Source organism: Schistosoma haematobium, chromosome ZW, assembly GCF_000699445.3.
Source record: "Schistosoma haematobium chromosome ZW, whole genome shotgun sequence".
NCBI classification, from domain to species: Eukaryota; Metazoa; Platyhelminthes; class Trematoda; order Strigeidida; family Schistosomatidae; genus Schistosoma; species Schistosoma haematobium.
This window is the reverse complement of record NC_067195.1, coordinates 78,105,790-78,126,519: the sequence shown is the minus strand read 5'-3', so window position 1 is coordinate 78,126,519 and position 20,730 is coordinate 78,105,790. Positions and strand designations below refer to the sequence as shown.

General features: G+C 33.0%; 1 protein-coding gene across 1 annotated transcript in view; it reads right to left on the bottom strand.

The window, feature by feature from the left end:
* ATP11B (putative phospholipid-transporting ATPase IF) overlaps positions 1 to 16,554 on the bottom strand; it is a gene marked incomplete at both ends in the record, with an annotated part of 112,910 nt that extends 96,356 nt beyond the window's left edge. Inside the window, one exon of the mRNA XM_012939109.3 lies at positions 15,346 to 16,554. Coding sequence (XP_012794563.3) covers positions 15,346 to 16,554 — 1,209 coding nt within the window. The remainder of the gene's footprint in view (positions 1 to 15,345) is intronic.
* Positions 16,555 to 20,730: the final 4,176 nt, after the last annotated feature.

The window sequence follows — 20,730 nt, the reverse complement described above, 5'->3', positions numbered from 1 at the left end:
TAATCACAAATGTTTGATCACTGGGTGGTGGTCAATGTCATGTGTGTCAAGTCCTTATTTAGTGCAAATCGATTCAATATTTTTTGGAGATGTTTAATGAACAAATGTTACTTTACGAAAAAAATCTAACGTATTAGGCTGATCTTCTCCAAATACTTATACTAGCTGAAAGAATAATTTTAAATATTAAAACACTGAATAACTATTTCATTGTGTAGAACTCCTCAATCTAGTTCGTACAAATCCCAGCATAAAATTGAACTTAAAAACCTCAGCTATCACTGAAACTAAAATATGTTTAGATAAGTGATTTAGAACTCAATGATGTATATTTTGAAACTCAGTTAATCTTTGAAAATAATTTAAGTTAAAAGAGAAATCAATGAGACTATAATTGATGGACGCTCTTTGGACAACGCCAAAGTGACTTTGAGAGTGTTCACCTAATAACTAGGATCAAATGGGGGTTATAAACCTGTGTGAGGAATTAAATTTAGGGTTTTCATTACGAACTGACATCAGTTATAATGCCAAAACTCTATTTAGCTAAAGGGATCGGTGAATTTCGTGCCAAAATCGGAGACCTGCTATCTTATACCTGATTGACTCGTCCATAAATTATAGTCTCGCCGACGTATAAAATGTGATGGTTTATAAAACTGGAAACTGGATATTCAGTATCATTTATGTTATTAAATGAAGTACTAAGAGCTAATAGTATGAACTGTCAAATCATAAAAAATAACACATTAGGATTGGGTTAGGTATATAGAACATTATGGTTTGCTTGTAGTAATAGATTCATCAAAAAATCTTATCGAAAACAGTCAGTCATTCAGTCAGTAACAACGTAAAACTTCGTACGTACGTACATCAGTTTGAGTTGCCATATCACATTAGTACAGAGATACTTTGAATGTACTTCTTTGTGATATTTAATAGATTATATGCATAAGTGATTATTGTAAAAGAATTCTCAAGTTTTAGCGAAATATTTTAGAAATGAGAATAAACAATTCTAATCGATTTATTAATTATGGGTATCATCAATGTCAAGGTTGGATGTGATAGTTTCAAATAAATTGAGTATTAGATAGAAAGTTAACAATAATAAATATATATTTTTTGTTATATCCTAATGAGTAGAAAAGTTGTATTTTTGACATTTCGTAACTTGATGTAATCCACTTCTTCAGAGTAAATATGTAGCCGAATTCACAATTATTTACTTTGAAATGACTTACATTAGGTTATAAAGCGTCAGAAATACAATTTTTCTGTTCGCAAAAAAATATGTTTATTATTGTGATCTATTGGCCAAACGATAGCAGCAACAACCTACTGTGGGAGAGAAAAAAACAGATTCCATGAAGGAAGAAGGAAGAAATCAGGAAGAAGTGCTGGAAGTGGATAGAACACAGATTTAGGAAAGCACCCAACTGCGTCACAAGGCAAGCCGCCACATGAAACCCTCAAGGCCGAAGAAGAAGAGAAGGACCAAAGAACACATTACGTCGAGAAATGGGGACATACATGAGAAAAATGAACAACAATCGGACAGAACTGGAAAGGAAGACCCAGGACAGAGTGAGTTGGAGAATGTTGGTCGGCGGCCTATACTCCATTGTGATTAACAAGCATAAGTAACCAAATAAAGTAATACTTTACTTACCTGTCAATTTTATAAATTTACAAATGTTATTTATCTACTTATTTAGTTACTTACTTACTCCGAATGGAGCAAAGGCCGCCAACCAGCATTCTCCAACTCACTCTGTCCTGGGCCTTCTTTTCCAGTTCTATCCAATTGTTGTTCATTCTTCCCATGTCTGACTCCATTTCCCAAAGTAATGTGTTCTTTGGTCTTCCTCTTTTCCTTTAGCCTTGAGAATTCCAAGTGAGGGCTTGCCTTGTGACTGAGTTGGGTGCTTTCCACTTCCAGTGCTTATTCCTGATTTCTTTCTCCACTGAGATCTTATTTGTTCCCTCACACAACAGGTTGTTGCTGATAGTGTGTGGTAAACGGATTCGAAGTATTTTACGTAGACAACTGTTAATAAACACTCTCATCTCCTAGATGATGGCTTTCATAATTGTCTAAGTTTCCGCCCCATACAATAGAAGTGTTTTGACATTTGTATTGAAATCTCTGAATTTGGTGTTGGTTGACAGACAATTGTTCTGGGTTCCAGATGTTCTTCAATTGTAAATCTATTGCTCTTGTTTTGTCGATCCTCGCCTTCACATTATTATTTTACTTAACAATCCCAAATTCTTATCCTATATTTTAAAATATCTTCTACTTTAAACTTAACTCTTTCTTTTAATCCATAAGTTAAAAAAAATTGATAACTATGCATTTGTGTGTGTGAGTGGAACCAGATCAAAAAGTAATAACATTCAATTAATGTGAATTCATTGATTCAATAAATTCAAGATAAAACTTAATATGAAACTACTAATTTTACTTATTGATTTTAAATAAATAGTATTTAATGATTTTATTATTATTATTATTATTATTATTATTCATTTGATATTGTTTTACTTGAATCTTCCCATTGATGTTTTAGGACTGAAATTGATCAGTCTCTTATTGGCATATGTGCATACTGTGCGTATGCCTCGATATTGCCTTGATTTACAAGCATTTTTAAGCAAAGATGGATAGTGGCTAGTAGTGGAATCCAGGACGCGCGTTTCGTCCTATTTAGGACTCGTCAGCTGGATGTACCTGCATCTCAGAGTTGATGTTCACTCTGGGACTCGAACTCAGTACCGTTCGCTTCAAACGCCATCGCGTTATCCACTTAGCTACTGAGTCCTGACAGCCACTTGCTTGTGCAATGGGGTGAAGTTTAATTCATTTGATACTGTTTTACTTGAATCTTCCCATTGATGTTTTAGGACTGAAATTGATCAGTCTCTTATTATTACTATTATTATTATTATTATTATTATTATTATTATTATTATTATTATTATTATGGCTAGGTAAGGCATTATAGAACTTTTATACTTTTATTTGAGCGCATGGATTTTAATTACATCTCGTTCTACCAGAGGAGATACAAGGATTAAGATATGAGTGAAGGGGATGGTTAGTATCTGATAAGATAACACCTGCCAGGAGCTTGCATGACTTTAAATATCTATCCACCACCATATTAATTATGACCTCGAAAGGTTCACCACACACCTTGCTAACTACCTTCAGTACTCTCTGCAATACAGCAAAGTTTTTTAACAAAAGCCCGGGAAAGAGTAATGGAGAAAAATAAAGAACAATAGGTAATATACAAGAATTGACAAATCGTAAGAGTAAATGACGAGTAATCCCAAGAGTATGCAGTCGCTTTTTGTAGTAAGTTAGACGGAAAACTTTTTTCGATAAGAATAAAACATGGGAAGACCAAAAGAGATCAAAGGAAAAAGTAACACCAAGATAATTGATCTTTGACACTGTGTTTACCAAATAACCTCCGATGGAACAAGCTTTATGGGATCCCGAAGTGGTGGTTAGGTGCCGTTCATGACTTATGCTAAAGTTAACAGTTTGATATTTAGACGTATTAAGTATGAGACCATTAACAACAGACCAACAATCAATACGAGACAAAAACTCATTCATTTCTATGGGATGTAAAGAAGTAGAAATCGGTATACATACAATGAGATCATCCGCATATTTCACAAAAGTGTTTTTTGTGAAAGATGGCAGATCATGCGGAAAAAAAGAAGAGGTGAAAGAATGACTCCTTATGGTACACCTTTCTTCATGAGACAGTTAATGAGATAGTGAATAACAATGATAAAACATTGTCAATATATTATAAAAGAATTCGTAATAATGTATCAATAATGGGAATATTATAATATAATCTTTATATTTGAGTCACGATTAATCGATTATTATTTTTTGTTTTTTCTTTTCTCATTCTATAGAAATGGTTTATTAGGTGTGAGAATACAATGATATTAGTAACTATGTAATCATCAGTCATATAGACAAATATAAATTCAATTAAAGTATCTATGAGTGAAATGAATGTCAAATTATTAAATGTTTCTCTATTAATCGTACATAATAAAACATACATAGTCATAGTGTACACGATGTATATAGTTGGGTGGCACGTACATCATTTGTCTTTCTCTCTCTCTCTCTCTCTCTCTCTAATAATTGACAAATATATGTATGAATAATACTGATAGTAAGTATAATATAAAGTGGTCATAGAAAAGTTAGATAAATATAGGTTTCAAAATGATTGAATATAAGAAAGGTTAAGGTGGCTGGGACACGTGTTACGTATGCCCAACCACCGACTGCCTCGACGTGTGATGTTCAATGGTGTAGTAGGAGTAGGTTGGAAGAAAGTTACGGGACGCCAGAACAAAATATGGCACAAATCCATGAAGTGATTGACAAGTGGACTGAGTCATGTTGGTAGGTGTAGACTACGTGGTTGGGATCTGCGAGATGATAGCAACCGATGGTTAGAGACCTTGAAATACATGGTTCAAATTCGTTTCTAATGGTACAGGTTCAGGTGTGTTCTCCAAAATTCGAATCTTCTGAATTCTTCATGTCCCTTTTTTCCTCTTTCCAAATTTATTTCACTGGATTATACTCCTTGAATAACATCTTTAAACCCAAATGTTTCCTATTAGTGCTTATACTCTTACTACCTCTACCACTATGGGATTTGAATGGACAAGTGCATCTCTGTGCTAATGTGGTGTGGAAACTCGAATTGATGTACGTACGTACGAAGTTCTACTTTGTTACTGACTGACTGACTGACTGACTGACTGACTGACTGACTGACTGACTGACTGACTGACTGACTGACTGACTGACTGACTGACTGACTGTATTCATGACATGTAAGACTAAAGGTCCTCAGTTCGATTACCACATGAGGGATCACAAATGTAACACAGTTGAAGAGTTGAGTATTAAGACTAAATTATCGTTCAGTACTTCCAAATTTTTGATGATAGTAAAACATTGATTGGTATATGATTTTGAAGAAACTTAGCAGTCTTCACAACCCTATCTATATTGATAATAAAATTAATTTGTTAAAATATCTTATTTAACATGTGTATGTTTCAGTCAGTTAGGCACATATATGCATCGGTCCAAGTTGCCATACCTCATTAGCACAACAAGATGAACACCAAATTCCTAGAGGTAGTTACTTCAATGGTGGTAATATATAAAAGATTTTATGTAAGGATATAGTACAGAAATAAAGAATTAGTTCGTAGAAAGAAAGATATGAAATAATTTTAATCTCATAGTTTAAGGGAATATAGAGAGTGTATACACCTAAGCCATTGTGATCGATTCTGAACCATATCACCCATAGTTTCCAACCATTGCTTACGATGGTCACGCTGACCGCAACCTAGTAGTCTGTATCTACCAATATGGCTAAGACTAGAAGTTAATAACTTCAATCAATGATACCACGTTTTGTTTTGACCGCCCCCAACTTTCTTCCAACCATTCCCAACACTAGTCAGTATTATGCGTCATGGTAATTGGTATGTCTGTATACTGTGAAGAGATTTATAGATGAAAAAGTAAACTTCAGTCATGTTACATATTAAAGAAAAGTAAACAATTTACCTGATTGTCATTCATTCTTCAATGAACATCAACAACTGATGAAGACCAGAATCATCTTAAATAGATACTCTTCAAAATACAAACTAAGTTGATAAATGATAAGTCTTATCGATTGAACGCTATATTAGTTTCCTAAGCTATTCTGGTGCCCCGAAAGCTAAAACTGCACAGCGACTTGAACACCAGAGAGAAGACGCAAGTATGGGGGAAAATACTTTACTCCGAGGTTCCTTTTATTACAGAAAATATAGGGTTTTTATAATATATCTAAATGTCCTTGGGTTGCCGGAATATTCTGGAATGCTACTAAACATAGTAGCACTGTAGTAGCCAACCAATCAGAGCTTCCGCATGTGACGTTTCACTACCTTGATATTTCTGGCCAAGACCCCAAGTGAACGCTGATTTGACGAAACACTTTTTGTTGTTTCTTGATGCTTGCTTGTCTTTTGCAAGCAATTTCTGGATCACCCCAACAATAAATAACTTAATTATCAATCTTACAAACAAATTAAACAGTTTTTTATGATTCAGCTGATACTAGCTAGTGCAATTGAAGAGTTTTGGCTATATGTATTACAAGAGTTTTATGTTAAGATTTCATTCTCATTTACAGCTGTAAACAAGTTGACAACCGCCCCCCCCCCGAACACTATGAAGTAACTGCTTCTTCTTGGTTATACTCTGGCCAACGCATAGAGTTTATATGGGCAGTGAATATATTTTCTCATTTAAAGATCCCCATCATATTAAAAGACTAATATTTGAAAGAAGAATATTCTTTTCGATAAATTCTTTTCAGGTTCTAAAGCAGAAGCCATCCGAATGAAGAAACCGGAGCCATGTGTAGATAAGAAATATCTTGAACCACTCCTCCAACCCTGGCCAATTAATTAATAATAAATATTAACTATTGAATGACCTAATATGACTATTATACTTACGACCTTTCGTAGTCAAACATAATTGTCTCTGTTATCATTATTCACAAATCTTTGTATTATTATTATTATTATTATTATTACTATTATTATTATTATTATTGGTTAGACGTCATTACTAATCTCCCCAATACATAATTCATAAATCTAATTTAAACTTCTAATATTTCAATCATAAAATTTTTTAATAGTTGAGATCATGAGTCAATTGAAGTTAGACCAACATGAAAAACCTGTAAACACTGGATGACCATTTCATCCCAATATAGAACTCAGTCGTGCGTATATCCACAATTCTTATCGGACTCGCTGAGTGATCTAGAGGTTAAACGTTTGCGTATGAGACCGGTAGGTCTTGAGTTCGAATCTTGTAAGGTGAGATCATAAATGTACACTGCTAAAAAGTTCTATAATAGAATGAAACAACCATTCAATACTTTCAGGTTTTCCATACTGATCTAGCAGCTTCAATTGATTCATGATTTCAACTATTAAAAAAATTACTATAATATCCACACAAAGAAACTTTCCCCCCCCCATTCTGATAAAAAATTTTAATAATATTTAATAAAATCAATGTTATAACATAGAAAAATTAAATATTCGTGACTTCACCTTATCAGTTGAAAACAATTATAATATTTGATGATTATGAATGATGATGATGATAATAATAAATCAATAAAAATAAATCAATAAATAGAATCACAATTTAACTCATTTTTATCTTAGTGATTATGTTAAATATTGATCAATATTAGAAATGATAACATCAATATCAAAATATTTGATTAGAATACATAAAATTACAAAAAAAGGGACCTAGGGAGGGGGAAGGAGAATAAAGTTAAATAATGAATAGAGTAACATTGTAAACATGAATAAAGAAAAAATATTTAACTCTTTCTGGTTAATAACTAGTAATAAGATGATGAAAATGATTTATTGTTCATAGATTGGTTGAAGTTAGACATTAACACCATTGGATGCCGGCCAGCTCAGTGGTCTAGTTGGTTAAACGCCTGGCGCGAGACTGATAAGTCCTTGGTTCGAATCTCGCCAAGGGGTGTGGGATCGTGGATGTGCACTGCTGAGGAGTCCCATACTAGGACGAAACGGTCAGCTGTCCAGTACTTCCAGGTTTTCCATGGTGGTCTAGCTTCAATTGACTGATAACTTCAACCAGTGAAATTTATTGTTCAATTAGATGATTTGAATGAAGTTATCTGAGTTGAATAGTTTGATTGTGGAGCTTTCAACATTTGAAGTTTGTATTGATGATGTTGTTTAGATGAATGATGAAAATTTCACAATCAAACTTCAACTTAGACAATAAAATTTCATCAATATCTAATAGTAGTTAAAAATAATAAATAGGGATTTGTAACCTAATCAAGTTTCTATTCCTTATTCTACCAAATATTAATTGGGCATTTAATAGTAAACTGTTTTAAGATTAATAGTATGAAGTTTTGTTAGGATTCCTTGACTTATGAAATCAATCTATTTAGTGGTCCTATTTTAGTTAGTGAGTTCATATTCTATTGGATATAAACATAATGTTATTTCAATAGTTGAGATCATGAGTCAGTTGTTGCTAGACCATCATGAAAAACTTGGAAGCACTGGACGGTTGTTTCGTCCTATTTGGGACTCGTCAGCTGGATGTACCTGCATCTTAGAGATACAAGCAAAACAATACCAAGTGAATTTAAATTCACCCTATTGCACAAGTAAGTGGCTATCAAGACGCAGTAGCTGAATGGATAACGTGATGACGTTTGAAGCGAATGGTACTGAGTTCGAGTCCTAGAGTGAACATCAACTCTGGGATGCAGTTTGATCTACCATAATAAATATATGAACTAGGTATTTTTAATAACTTAATTCATTGAGTTTGAAACCGAACAAAAGTTTATCATACTCTAACATTTTGAAATTCTAGTTATCACTTCCTATAAAAGTAGTGATCTTTATCAGAAATCATTTAAGATTTATGCTATAATGTAATAGATCATATGACTAATGATAAATTATTCTCTCAATAAACCCTAAAGTTGACAATCTTATCACAGAACGGATGAAAGTAGCTCAATGGTTATTCAATATCTTTAGGGTGGAATGATTATTTATTATGATTCATGATGAAACAATAAAATACTACATGTAATTGATTCGTAGCAATTAACAACTCAGTTTATTTAAATTCGTGATTAAAAAAACAAGATTGTAGCAAATGTATTAAATGTACATGCACATAATTGTGCATGTACAGAGATTCATATAAAAACAGTGCAAAGAGACATTCAACCCAATTGCAGACAACAATGTAAACATACTGTGATACATATATATGCTCTCAAAATAATATCAGATTTTTTTATTGAGATCATGAACCGATTGATGTTAGACCATCATTGAAAACCTGATGAAGTTTCACTACTTCATCAATCGATTTCCCATCCTTACCTAGTACCCGTTTCCTAACAACTGTATTAGTTACTCGCTGGTCCTAGGATATACGACTAATGTTTCGAAGATACCTATGATCGATTAGTAGTAACCTACGAATATCCTCTACTCTTACCGGCCATATTTCACTGCCATAATGTAGGACGGAACGAACTGCTGCGCAGTAAACCCGTCCTTTGGTTGATAGACGGATATCTCGCCTGCACCATAAAGGACTCAAATTGGCAAAAATATACAATTCTTATCACTTGTATCTTATTTGATGATTGGACTGTTGAAAAATTTAACAAAAAAGAAATATTTACATTTTTATTTCGTATGATGAATGAATAAACATTGATTTATTGTGAATGAATTCTTACACATGATCTAAATGATACCTGTCAATTGTAAAACTAGAATTGAAATAACAATGAATAAAATATTTAGCATATTTAATTTGTTACTTTCATTATTATTATCCAAGACACTTACATTCATCTTACTCAAAATCAATTCATAATTCCATGTAGATGTGAGATGGTGGAGAAGATTTGTAGCTCAGGTGGATGATTTTGATGGAGTTTTGTTCAATCTGACGTTTGTGCTGATGATGTCGTTCAGAAGAACAATGAAAGCTCCACGATCAAACCATCCAGCTCAGAGAACAAAACTCCATCAAAATCCATGTAGATATTCCCTATTAAGAATTCAATAGGATATCCGTTGTATCAAAATAACACTATGCTTTATGCTAAAATACTGTTTGGTTTAGATAATCACTAACTCATTCTATAGTGTTTGAATTATCCCCATGTTATTATTGATTAAGTTTGGATTTTTTTTATAATTTTTGTTGGCATATTTGAAAGTTTACTTTGTAAATGAATATTAATATCATTTTAATAAAACAGATTGTTGATCCTTCACTTAGAGATAGAATAATCCACTGGTCAAAGGGAATGTTTTTGCATCGAGTTCATATGAGAACTGAATTCTAATTTAAATCAAACTTTGTAATCATTAAGTTACATTAACAATGAACATTACAATTTAGAAAAATATCGTCCTTTAGATGAATCAGTTAAACAGTTAGACGGTTTAATAAATTGTCGTCATATTTTGATATGGCAAGATCTAATAGAAGGGTACATCAAGTATTGTTTATAGATAAAACTCTTGAAAATAAACAAAAAAACAGCATTAGCCATTCTAAACAAAGATGGATAGTGGCTAGCATTGGAATATAAGATGATTGTTTTAGCCTATTTTCGAACTCGTTAGCTGGATTTACCTGCATCTCAGAGTTGGATATTCACTCTAGGATTTGAACTTAATACTGACCAATTGCAGTCTTAAACATCAATGGGACGATTTAATTAAACAATGGAAGATGGTCGCGCAATTTCGTGGATTGGTTGATGTTAGACACTATCACCATTGGATGCCGACTCAGTGGTCTAGTCGGTTAAGCGTTCGCGCGCGATACTGAAGGCCCTGGGTTCGACTGCCGCTTGTGGGATCGTGGATGCGCACTGCTGAGGAGTCCCACAATAGGACGAAACGGCCATCCAGCGCTTCCAAGTTTCCAAAGGTGGTCTAACATCAATCGGTTCATGATCTCAGTCAAAAACTTAATAATCTCCACAACCCCTATATTAGTAATAAACAATATCAAGTGAATTTAGCATTAGCCATTGATTATTTTTTTGTTTTAATGTACAATGGATTAAAAAGTAATATAAGATTTTCACACTATAGCTGCACTGTCTAATTGTGAAGATGATCAGATAGTTCAAAGGATAATAACATAATATAAAAAAGAGAGATTTCACCTAATAACTTGAAACTAAGTATATTCGTGTTCCTCTTATTATCAGCTTTACTTTGACCTATAGGCTATTATTATACAATTTACCGTTCTTGAGTTATGAGCAGTCTATTAATTACAATCTCTCACATTCACAGCCACTTTTGGCTAAATCTTGTACAAATGTTATTTACTATTTTATGGTACGATGTGATCTGTTTGGTTTGTACATAAAGCCAATATGTTTAAAATACATGATTCATATCTCAGAGACTGAGGTTGATGTTTTGAACTTAAGAGGCAGGGCTAGGTAGGAAGCAGGACCGGTAAAGACTCTAGACTGCTCGTATGGGTTATATGTGTTATTGGTCCGGTCGATAAATCACTGTTCTCTAATTGGCGGTATCATTACGTCATACATTGATAGGGGCACAAACCCATAAGTTATAACAGAAAGTGACTAGGTTTTTTTAGTCCGAATACATGGCATTTGAGTGTGTACAATCGATTTTTTTTAAAAAACAGTCCACTATGCCTCACAAACTTAACTCTGATGATGATCAAAGCGAACAAAGTAGATTAACATGAATTACTTCATGGTTGAGTAAATATGTCTTTCATGATTATCAAATAATAAGGAACTGAATTGTTGTCTAGCTCTTTGATGGTGTACATTAAGTTACTTCAATAAATAATTTAGAAATCATCTAATTCACTCTGTCGTTCTTTCCATGACAACTTGGTTGATATTAGTTTAACTAAATATGCTCTATTGTTAGAAACAGATCACTCAATTACTTATGATCTGATATTCTGTAGCTTGTTTATTCTTAATGTGAATAGAGAAATAAAGAAGCCACAACAATCAATGGAAGCTATTGTTTTAGGAATATTATTTGACTGAATTCAAATACTACTTATTTCATCAATCATAATCTTTCGTTTGATGTATAGTTTAGTGTTATACCATTTCCTATTTCAAAATTATTGTAATTTAAACGTAACCTTTTGTACTTCATTTCTTTATCGCAAGGCTCACTTTGGACATTATTGTATTTTCCTAATTGTTTGTGAATTGTAGTCATGTTAGTCATCTATTTATTGACGTCTTTTTACATTCATTTGAACTAAGGATAGATCAAGAAGTAGTTCAGTTGACTTTTTTTCTTTCTCTCTCTTGTCAACCATTCAGGTTGTAGAGTTGTTTTCATCACTTTGCCCCAAAAACGTTTAGTCACAATTCGGACTCACAGTCCAAGGTTGATTTAGCTACCCTATCGTGTCAAGGCCCTAAACCAGATCGAAACAGATTCTCTTTTGTATGTTATTGGAGAGACGGATAAAGACGTAACAATTCTGCATCTTTAAAAGTTCCTATCTTTTGAAAGCTGTTTTCATTCCCATAGTAGTAGAGGTATTAAGAGTATAAGCACTAATAGGAAACATTAGGGTTTGAAGATATTATTCAAGGAATATAATTCAGTGAAATAAATTTGAAAAGAGAAAAAGAGACAAGAAGGATTCAGGAGATTAGAACTGGGGAAAACACAAAGAGTGGATACACCTGCGTCATTGTAAACGATTTTGAGTCATGTCATTCAGGGTCTCTAACCATCAGTTGCTATCGTCTCGCGGATCCCAACCACGTAGTCTACACCTACGAACATGACTCAGTCCACTTGTCAATGACTTCATGGTTTTGTGCCATGTTTTATTCTGGCCTCCCCTAGCTTTCTTCTAACCTATTAATCAAAGTATCTTAATATTTAACTGACTATTAATGCAAGACTATAAGATCATTTAAAAGCTCATCACAACGTTCTGTATCACAGAATATCAACAAACAATGGTGAATACTTGGATTTTCAAAGTTGAGTTAAACTGGGCAGAAAGAGAAATCTAGTTCTTAAGAGCTAAACAAATATATATCGAAGACACAATAGACAATAAACTGTTCTAACCCCAACAAATACTCATCAAAAAAAACTATCCATGAAAGCTCATAAAAAGAAATCTGAAGCCTAAACTACAATCTGGAAAATCATCTACAGTTCAAAGGAAAACTCTCTTTATGAACACTTAAAGGGGATACGAAAGTGAAAATTCTGAAAATCTGACTCACAAAATCCTTGAGAAAAATACTTCATATTGTTTCAGTGTGGGAATATATCATCAACTCTAAGTACGTTGCCCTACAAGAACATTCCTTTAAAACAATCTACATGGTCAAAAGAATTCTATCAAAATAAAATGCCATAACAACAGCTCGTGCACTTCTGTGAAGTAGATAATCCATCAGTTCAAGCCCAAACTCTGTATGCAAAAGCAACACGTTCAACCTCCCAGCTTTCGTGACCATAGTGTAAAAGAAGGCAACAGGCTGGAGTTACAAAGTATTTTTGACATGAATGTAGTTATGTATTTGACACTTTTCTTTGTATAGTATTGTTGTGTTTATTTTAGGAAAGTACTGATGAACATTTTGAACAAGATATATCGAGATATGAACTATAAATCTGAAAGATATACATATATATGGATGAGGACTACAATTAATTCATTCGTTTTCAAGTTTAATCTCTCGTTTCCAATGTAACGAGTATCCGACAAATAAACGTATCAAGGCTTTTAGCAGAACAGCTTAATATGCTGCGTTTACATTGATCAGACTTGATGTTTAATTTATAAAAGCTTACAATAATACTTAAAATGTTAAATTGTTTTCAGTTATAATTAACTAAATGACTAAACGGATTTGATAAAATTTCTAAACAAAAACATTTAACTCAAAGCCGACCACATTGATCATCGTGGGGATATGAATAATGTTATAGTTATTTCAAACAACTCAACGGTAAAAAAGAATAACATATGTTAGTAAAACATAGCACTGGTTGTATATAAATGAGCAATCAGATGTTGAGTCGGTATTATTCAAGTTTTATAAGCGCAGTTTGGTATATTTTCTACGAGATTTCAAAAAAATACTGACTGTTAGTTAACGTGTCCAGCCCATGAAGTTTTAACTTTCTGAATATACTAGGGATTCATGTTGAGAACATAAGTTAATGTTGGCCTTACCCAATCACAGTAGCAATTTGGTCATAAGTAACATACATGAAAAACTAAGGATTATGTCTTTCTCGATTTTCTGCATAAATCCTCACTAAAAAGTTCTGATTTCTAGAAATTATCGTCTTAAATTAATGATCAAAATATATATTTGTTGGTACTAAGTTGATTTTATAGAGTTTTACAAAAAAGATAAGAATGTTACCTTCTATGAAAAAGCAGTAAATTTACCCTCAGAAGTTTTCGTATCACAAATTTAAAAGATAAGCAAAACTTTATGAAGAGAAGTAAAGGAAACCTTAGTATGTTCTAACTGTTATCATAGTATAAATCTTATTATCTGCGTGTTTTGACATTAAATAGTGAAGCAATTAGTCCCTTTGATAAATCTAGATAGTCCAATAAGAAGAAGAGGATTTCCAAATCTATGTGATATATTAGCGCAAAACATTTCAAACAATCTGATTACAACAAAATATAACCCATAAAATTGTTTTAAATGGGCAAGTATAGTGATATAACTTCAACTATGCTTAAAAATAATCAATTTTATATGCTTTTCGCTCTAATATTAAAATTGTAATCAAACTGATAGTACAAAAAAATTATTGTTTTTTTCTCGTTAAGAGTATTTTAGAACTAGAATAAGATTTATGTACCCATTTTTGCATACTTGAGAAAAAATCAGAACACGTGGACTTATGACTAATATCTAGTCACCAAAAGTAAAAAAACGTCTTACTAAATAGCACTAAGGTACACTAGTTTGTTCATTTTTGTAAAGGTTTTTTATTACGTTAAAAAAACACATATCCATCGACTTTGAGATAAGTTTAAAACTCAAAAACAATTAAATAAGTTTAATCAAGACCAACAAAATCTTACCATTATTTTGAGACATTTGTTCACGTTCTTTGAACTTGTTTATAAATTTACAGGGGACTTATAATGCATTGTCAAAAAGCATACATAAGTATGCTATCTAGATTTTGTCAAATGGAGTCACTTATTTTCAAGCAATTAGTTAATTTTTGAAGGGAAATCGTCCTCTACTGAAAATAAGGTATTAATATCCTACTGGACATAATTGTTACTCCTCAACTATCTAGTCATTTTATAAACCAGGATTATACCAAATAATTGCTTTGTAGCAAGTAAAACAGTTAACCATTCTGTAACTCCTTATTCTTAACCTTAGTTTTTAAGTGCAGTTTTAAGGACAGCATAATTTGAACGAGATATCTGTTTAAGAGTCTGATGTTGGATTGAACATTTTCCTTAATCAATTTTATTTGATCGTAACACAAAAATGTGTTTACAATCCTCCTAATTGATTTCACTTTATAATATAAGAAGTTCAATTAAAGATATAAAACAATATAAAATAAGCATAAAATAAAGATTGTTATTTGGTGAAAAAATTTGCTTACCTGACCCATTTCTTCAATTAGATCTGAAGTGTTAGCTTTAGCTCTTTCATTTATCCTCTCGTCATATAAGTTTAAATCCCATTCAAAAAATAAAGAACCAATAAATTTTTGCATTTCTATTGTAACATACAAAGAGATTGGGATTATATAATTGTATAGAACAACGAATCCTAAAAGTTCTTGAAAAACGTTCCAAGCATTTCTCTTTTCTGGTGGAAGGTACCAGACGTTAGGATGACCTAGGACTGAACTCAGAATAATGGAGACGATCACACTGAAAGCCAGAAACGCCAAAATAAAGAAGAGGTAGAAGTTCAGCCTCCCTTCAACTTGTGAAAATTTTGTGGTTTTTCCCTTTGAATTAAGGGCCAGTTTTGTATCACGGCCCGTGTAGACAGCACAACCATATATATAATCAGTATTACGAAGACACGCTCCTCTCAGTAGTAAATTTTTAGGTCCAAGCGGATAATCCTTCGTAATCGTATCTTCAACTGAGTTTTTCAGGCAAATACGGCCACTGAAGGTATATAGATCTTCTACCGGTTGTTGACAACATATGTAACCTATTAGTTCCGAAGCAAGTGATTCAGGTGTATCAAATTTATTTGTATGACCAGCCACTTCGAACTTTTTCAAGTTTGTCTCACCATCTAAACTTGCAGTTGTAACGAAACATTCTCCACTGGGTTCGCTTGAACTTAACAAAATCATATCACAAGGAAATGATGAGTTATTTCTGCATAAGATTATGTTCCCAACTTCAAGTTCCATAGATTTTACTGTCGTTAAGTGACCATTCTCAGTAACTATTTCAATAGGAATATGATTTATCTCTCTATCTGCCTTAAGTCTCAGGAAGTCTTCGTAGCCTTGTTTGATCATAGTCACTGAGAGCACAAAAAATAATGGAATTATCGATGTAGTTGGAGATACTGGGGAATCTGTAAACAACTGAATTATAGCAAGACTGATGAAATAAAAGTTCGCGATCCTCTGGGCTTGCTCCCCAAGATTTTGAAAAAAGAAACCATACCACGTGTATTTTGTGGTTGTGACTTTATTCCTACCATAAAGTTTGCTCAAGGGATATCCTTCAACTGCAAAGAGCTCTTTGGAGACTGGGCCTACTGGGATGAATCTTTGTGAAGGTTGAGGAGGACGCTTTATCCCAAGTCTAATCGCAATAGTTTTCAACTTTTTGATCATAATTCGTGACAGTGGAAATGTTAATCAGAATAAATTATTTCTACGATTTAATTATTGGCATTCACAATAATATTGTTCGACCGGACCTCAAAGACACTTGAAAGAACTCATTCAGTTTGTGTTGAAACATGAGTTTAATAGAATCACGAGTTATATATTGGTTTGAAAAGCAACAGCTCGTAATTCCAACGTGCATTTATATTGCCGCTATTTGTTTGTCCAAGAAAGTAAATCAACGTTTATTCATTTTAACACACAGATAAAATCTGGTAGAGACCCAGTTACGTTACGTGACTATTGTCTACATTCAATAATTTTTTAAAGATATTTCTGACGAAATTTCGTAGCCTCAACATTTAAAAAATCATGCTAAATAATAAGCGAGCTTGTAGTTCTTCAGTTTTGAACCTTCATATATCCGAATTTGCTGAGCCTGCTTACTATTCGCTGCTGAAAATTTTTCTTCTTTGCGTAGATTAATGACTCCTAACCGAAATTATATGTGGCGAAAAAGGACTAAACTGGTAAATAACTCCCTAAAATAATCACTTTTCCAAACAATGCGCATTGGTTGTAAACACGTTGATTTCTACGGACATTAACAGCTGAATATGCTCGAAAAATAATCACTACCTGTCCACCCTCTTAATCAAGGTAGAACCCTTCCAGTACTCAAGTTATTTATCTTAAACGACTTTTTTATTCCCAACCCCATTCCACAAGTAAAGACACTTTTCCTTTGAAAATTTGTCAACTTCCTCTTTTTTTCTTTATGAGAAACCGTTGACTGATGCTTGAGACCAATATTATCCTGTTCCAAATCGCCTATTTAGTCATTCTGACGAATCGTCCACTGGTATTAGGAGAAATGGTTGATAAAACTCCTAGAATACCTCCAAGTTTTTTATTAGAACGGAAGTTAATGTTCAGTGTGTTGAAAGATTCATTCTTAGGTGCTATCATTATCTCTCCAGCTGGTGAGCTATATAGTTCTGGACTCGATCAGATTTACTTCTGCATATACTCATACTGTAAGGTGGTCTCTTCATAAGCATAGTTTTGTATTGAAAGTATTGTACGGTCTGTTAGGTATCACTTTAATTTTGCTGAACTTCCATTCAAGCTGAATGCATTCATGCACCTTTAGAGTGATCACTAGACTTCAGTCATTTTACTGATATCTCTATGAATGGCATCTAGAAACAGTCCAATGTCAATGAACCTATGATATTAGCTGAACCATATTAAAGGTGGTAGCTGAGAGGCCGCCTATGGAGTTGCGAGAAAAGTGAGTAAAATTTAGTATGTCTTCAGAATGTGAAGACGCTGAACCGAGTTTTGTTGAGAATTTAAATCTTGCGGTGTACTATGTGAATACATCTATCCATTGGTTTCCAAAAGTAATACAACAAGTCCCTTCAGTAAACATAAGCTTTGTTTTAGAGGATGGTCTTAAAGTAGTATGGATCAAAAACCACACGATCTTCAATACTTAACATATGATATCTGTGAAGGTTTACATTCTACATTTAACACTTAGAAGAGGTCAAAGGTGATGAACGCAGAGACACTTAATTGGTATGGCAAGGCAGGTGTAGTCACTCTATGTAACATTTTGCTCGTCTGATTAATTATGCCATTTCTAGCTACCACAAATGTATTCTTCAGAAATCCCTGGCACAAACCATTGTCTGTTATGACTGAGCAAGTCAGCATAGATAATGATGTGACTTTCACGTAGGCTCTTGTAGACCAGGTAGTCACACCGTATCGGTCGATTATCCTAGTTCCATAGACTTAGACAATAATCTTACGGTCTTACGCAATAATAATAACACTATAAGTAACAAAACTTCGTCGGCAGTATATAGCACAGATCGACTCTTTTGTGCGAAAGTACTAAGTTATCAATCTAAGAACCCTCTTATAAACTGGGCTTTTGTCCAGCAATTTTAGCAACCAGGCAGATGGGAATGAAAGATAATGACGATTTGTACAGCGTATTATTACTTCTGGATCTCGTTCTTTAAATTAATCTTAAGATTAAAATTATTTTTGCTGCAGAAACAAACCTAGACGGAATTGATATCCTTGCATAAATTCGTGTTGAAATAGAGATGCTGAGTGCAGAATTCCATTTATATAATGTCAGGAAGAACAGTTTAAATGATTAACAAACTAAAGCCCATTGAATAGTATAGATAAATGACTTATTTGCAAGCAAGATTACTTCGGTGTTGTATTCTTACCTATTGTAGATTTACAAGCGTAAATTGATGCTACAATTAAGCTCGTGATAAAGGGCCTGGAGTTCTCATAACATATGTATTACTACGGTCCGCTACCGCTCGTGATAAAGGGTGCGTAGTGTTTAGGATTTTTAGTGACAGAAATGTTATTATTATTATTGTTATTATTATTCACAAACACCTTATGGGAACATAAGTGTTGTGAAGAAACCATTTCGGGCTTCTTCAAAAAATGCAACAATACACAATTTTCAATAATGTTAGCATTATACTTGCCATATTTAAAAAAATTTTAGAGTAATAATAGTAGAATATTAATAATAATAAATCGGGTCTATGCAATTGAAAAGAATATTGAATTGAGTTTAAAGAAGTAAATGGAGAAAATAAGGGAATAGAAAGAAAGGAGACGTGAAATACGCAAACAGTTTAATTGGCGTGTTTATGAACATAAAACAGGAACAAACGACTATATATATATCGTCAAATTAGTAACAAAAACTAATTAAGAAAAAACAACTTATTATTGTAGTAAGATATGACGCTAGAATAAATGTTTGTGCAGTCATAGTTTGGAGTGATGCGATGAAAGTCTCAATTGAGTGAAAAGGATAATGAAATATCAATATGTATGAGTCATACATGCATAGTGAAGATAAAACGGGTCTGAGAAGTTAATTTAAGTGTAACACAAGTTATTGTCTTAATTACAAACTTCGTAATCTTAAGAATATTTATTTAGAGGGAAAGAAAAGAGAAAAGAAGTGAACACCTAGTGAAAAGTTTCATCCATGATAAGAATTATAATTGCGTAATTAATATCAACCTCAGAAGGAAACCAACAACTTAGAATAATAAAATAAAAATCCTTTAATGCACTCGGATGAATACATTTAGATTTATGTAATAGTATACAGAGTGAAACCGGATATTAGTATAAATATTTGTGCAATAATAATTAAGAATGATGCTATGAAAGTCACAATTAATTTCAAAGGACAGTCAGGAATTAAATATGTTAAGAAGGATAAGAAGATATAAAAGGAATATCTAATGTGTCGGGGGAACAATAATGATATTAATAACAGTAATAACTATAGATACGAACATAAGCAGACTTCATATATTGAGATAAATAGAAATAAAATAAAATAGACGTGGAAAGATTTAAAGGTTTTATTTTGCCTTCCAGGCAATTAAATGGATGACGGACCTTGTTTGTATAAATCATTATTGCATACATTGATATTCAATAGGTGAAATAATCCACTTTCGGAAAGAAAATCGTCAAGGAGACTTTTGAACCGGGTTGTAGTTTCACTGTAACGAAGGTTCACTGGCAGTCTGTTCCACATCGTTGAGTAGCGAATAAGGAAAAAATTCTGACGTAAGTTTGTGTGGGTTCTTGGAATCGCTAGAATGTTCTCCTTATTGCGTAGATTGTGGGATGATATCATAAGGTATGAAGGGATGGATACCGAAGAGTAGGAAATACCGTTAATAAGCCGGTAGATAAAGACAAGATTTAATTTGATACGTCTGATCCAAAGAGGTTCTAAGTTGAGTTGTTGACATCTTTGGTGATAGTCTATGTTATCAGAATACCCCAGAACAGCTTTGGTGAACTTTCTTTGAACTCCTTCAATTTTAATCAGGTCATTATGTCTGCAACTACTGTAAACTAAAATACCATATTCAAGAATGGGTAAGATACATTTTCTGTATAGTAACAATCTCGATTCGATATTATTGAAGTTTATCATTATCAATCCGATGAGCTTTCTAGCTTTGTATACTTGAGATATAATGTGTTCAGAAAAGTTCAGACTGTTGCTATATCTTAAACCCAGGTCACGAACAGTGTTGAGAGGTTTGAGTGTATGTGTGTGTACAGTCAGATTTAAGTTAAGGCAGCGACCAATGTGAA